This window comes from Pteropus alecto, unplaced genomic scaffold (genome assembly GCF_000325575.1).
Source record: "Pteropus alecto unplaced genomic scaffold, ASM32557v1 scaffold189, whole genome shotgun sequence".
NCBI lineage: Eukaryota > Metazoa > Chordata > Mammalia > Chiroptera > Pteropodidae > Pteropus > Pteropus alecto.
This window is the reverse complement of record NW_006442117.1, coordinates 2,772,865-2,773,950: the sequence shown is the minus strand read 5'-3', so window position 1 is coordinate 2,773,950 and position 1,086 is coordinate 2,772,865. Positions and strand designations below refer to the sequence as shown.

The following is a 1,086-nucleotide window of genomic DNA, read 5'->3' as shown; positions in this document are numbered from 1 at the left end:
GTCACAGCAGATGTTCTCAACACTGGAGGATGAGAAACTGAAGCAGCACACAGGGAGGGGAGACCGTTCTTGATGACGATGTTAGCGCTGTGACCGCGTTGTTACCGCTTCACGTTCCTGTGCGGACGCACCGGCTTTCATGTCCCTTTTCTGCCACCAGGACTGTGGAAACGACCAGCTTCGATTTACTGCTGAAGACGGATGACGACTGTTACATAGACCTGGAGGCTGTGTTTAACAGAATTGCCCACAAGAACCTGGATGGGCCTAATTTTTGGTGGGGAAAGTAAGTTGAACGTTGTTAGCGCGTTGGCATTCATGGACCTGGTCAAAAGCAACTAACCTAGAACGAAATACGCATGTCACTTTCCATAAGAAAATGGGCGAGATGGGAAATTTCCCTGTCAGGCTCCTGGGCTATTATATTTCATTAACCTACAATTACAGGGACGAAAACTTTAAAATGAAAAACCTGAGGTAACGTAATGAGGGGAGACGATGCGGCCTTCTCCGTGTGCCCCGGAGTGAGCGGCCCTGGGTTAGGATGGCTTCGTGTCGCGTTTCTGAGGCTGCTCCGTGTTTCCTCAGGAACACAGGATGGATTAGCGAACTTTGTAAAAGTAAATATACACAGGCTGATCTGGTACTTTCCATTTGCAAACTACAAAAGCAACTTTGAGAGAATTTAACATACTAGTCTTTTATATAAGTAGATATAAAGCACTAGATAAATAATTCCTTTCCATATCAAACAAAAATTCTTGTTCCTTCTTTGCTTCTAGTGTATTCCTTTGCAGTGATAATAAAGGAGTCAGGCTTATTAGTAATGCTGGAATGTGTCAGACCAACACAGAAGCAGACTTATTTTGAATGTCAGTTTCAGATTGAACTGGGCCGTTGACCGAACCGGAAAGTGGCAGGAGCTGGAGTACCCCAGCCCTGCGTACCCCGCCTTCGCATGCGGGTCGGGGTACGTGGTCTCCAAGGACATCGTCCACTGGCTGGCCAGCAACGCGGGGAGGTTGAAGACCTACCAGGTAGGGAAGGGTTTGTGACCCAACAGCAACTCCGTGAACAGTGCCTCAC

At 47.6% G+C, this 1,086-nt stretch overlaps 1 protein-coding gene across 1 annotated transcript in view; it reads left to right on the top strand.

Moving 5' to 3' along the window:
- The window catches only part of B3GALNT2 (beta-1,3-N-acetylgalactosaminyltransferase 2), a 58,382-nt gene that overhangs the window by 52,618 nt on the left and 4,678 nt on the right, over window positions 1–1,086 (top strand). Inside the window, exons 10-11 of the mRNA XM_025039063.1 lie at window positions 161–286; window positions 884–1,037. Coding sequence (XP_024894831.1) covers window positions 161–286; window positions 884–1,037 — 280 coding nt within the window. The remainder of the gene's footprint in view (window positions 1–160; window positions 287–883; window positions 1,038–1,086) is intronic.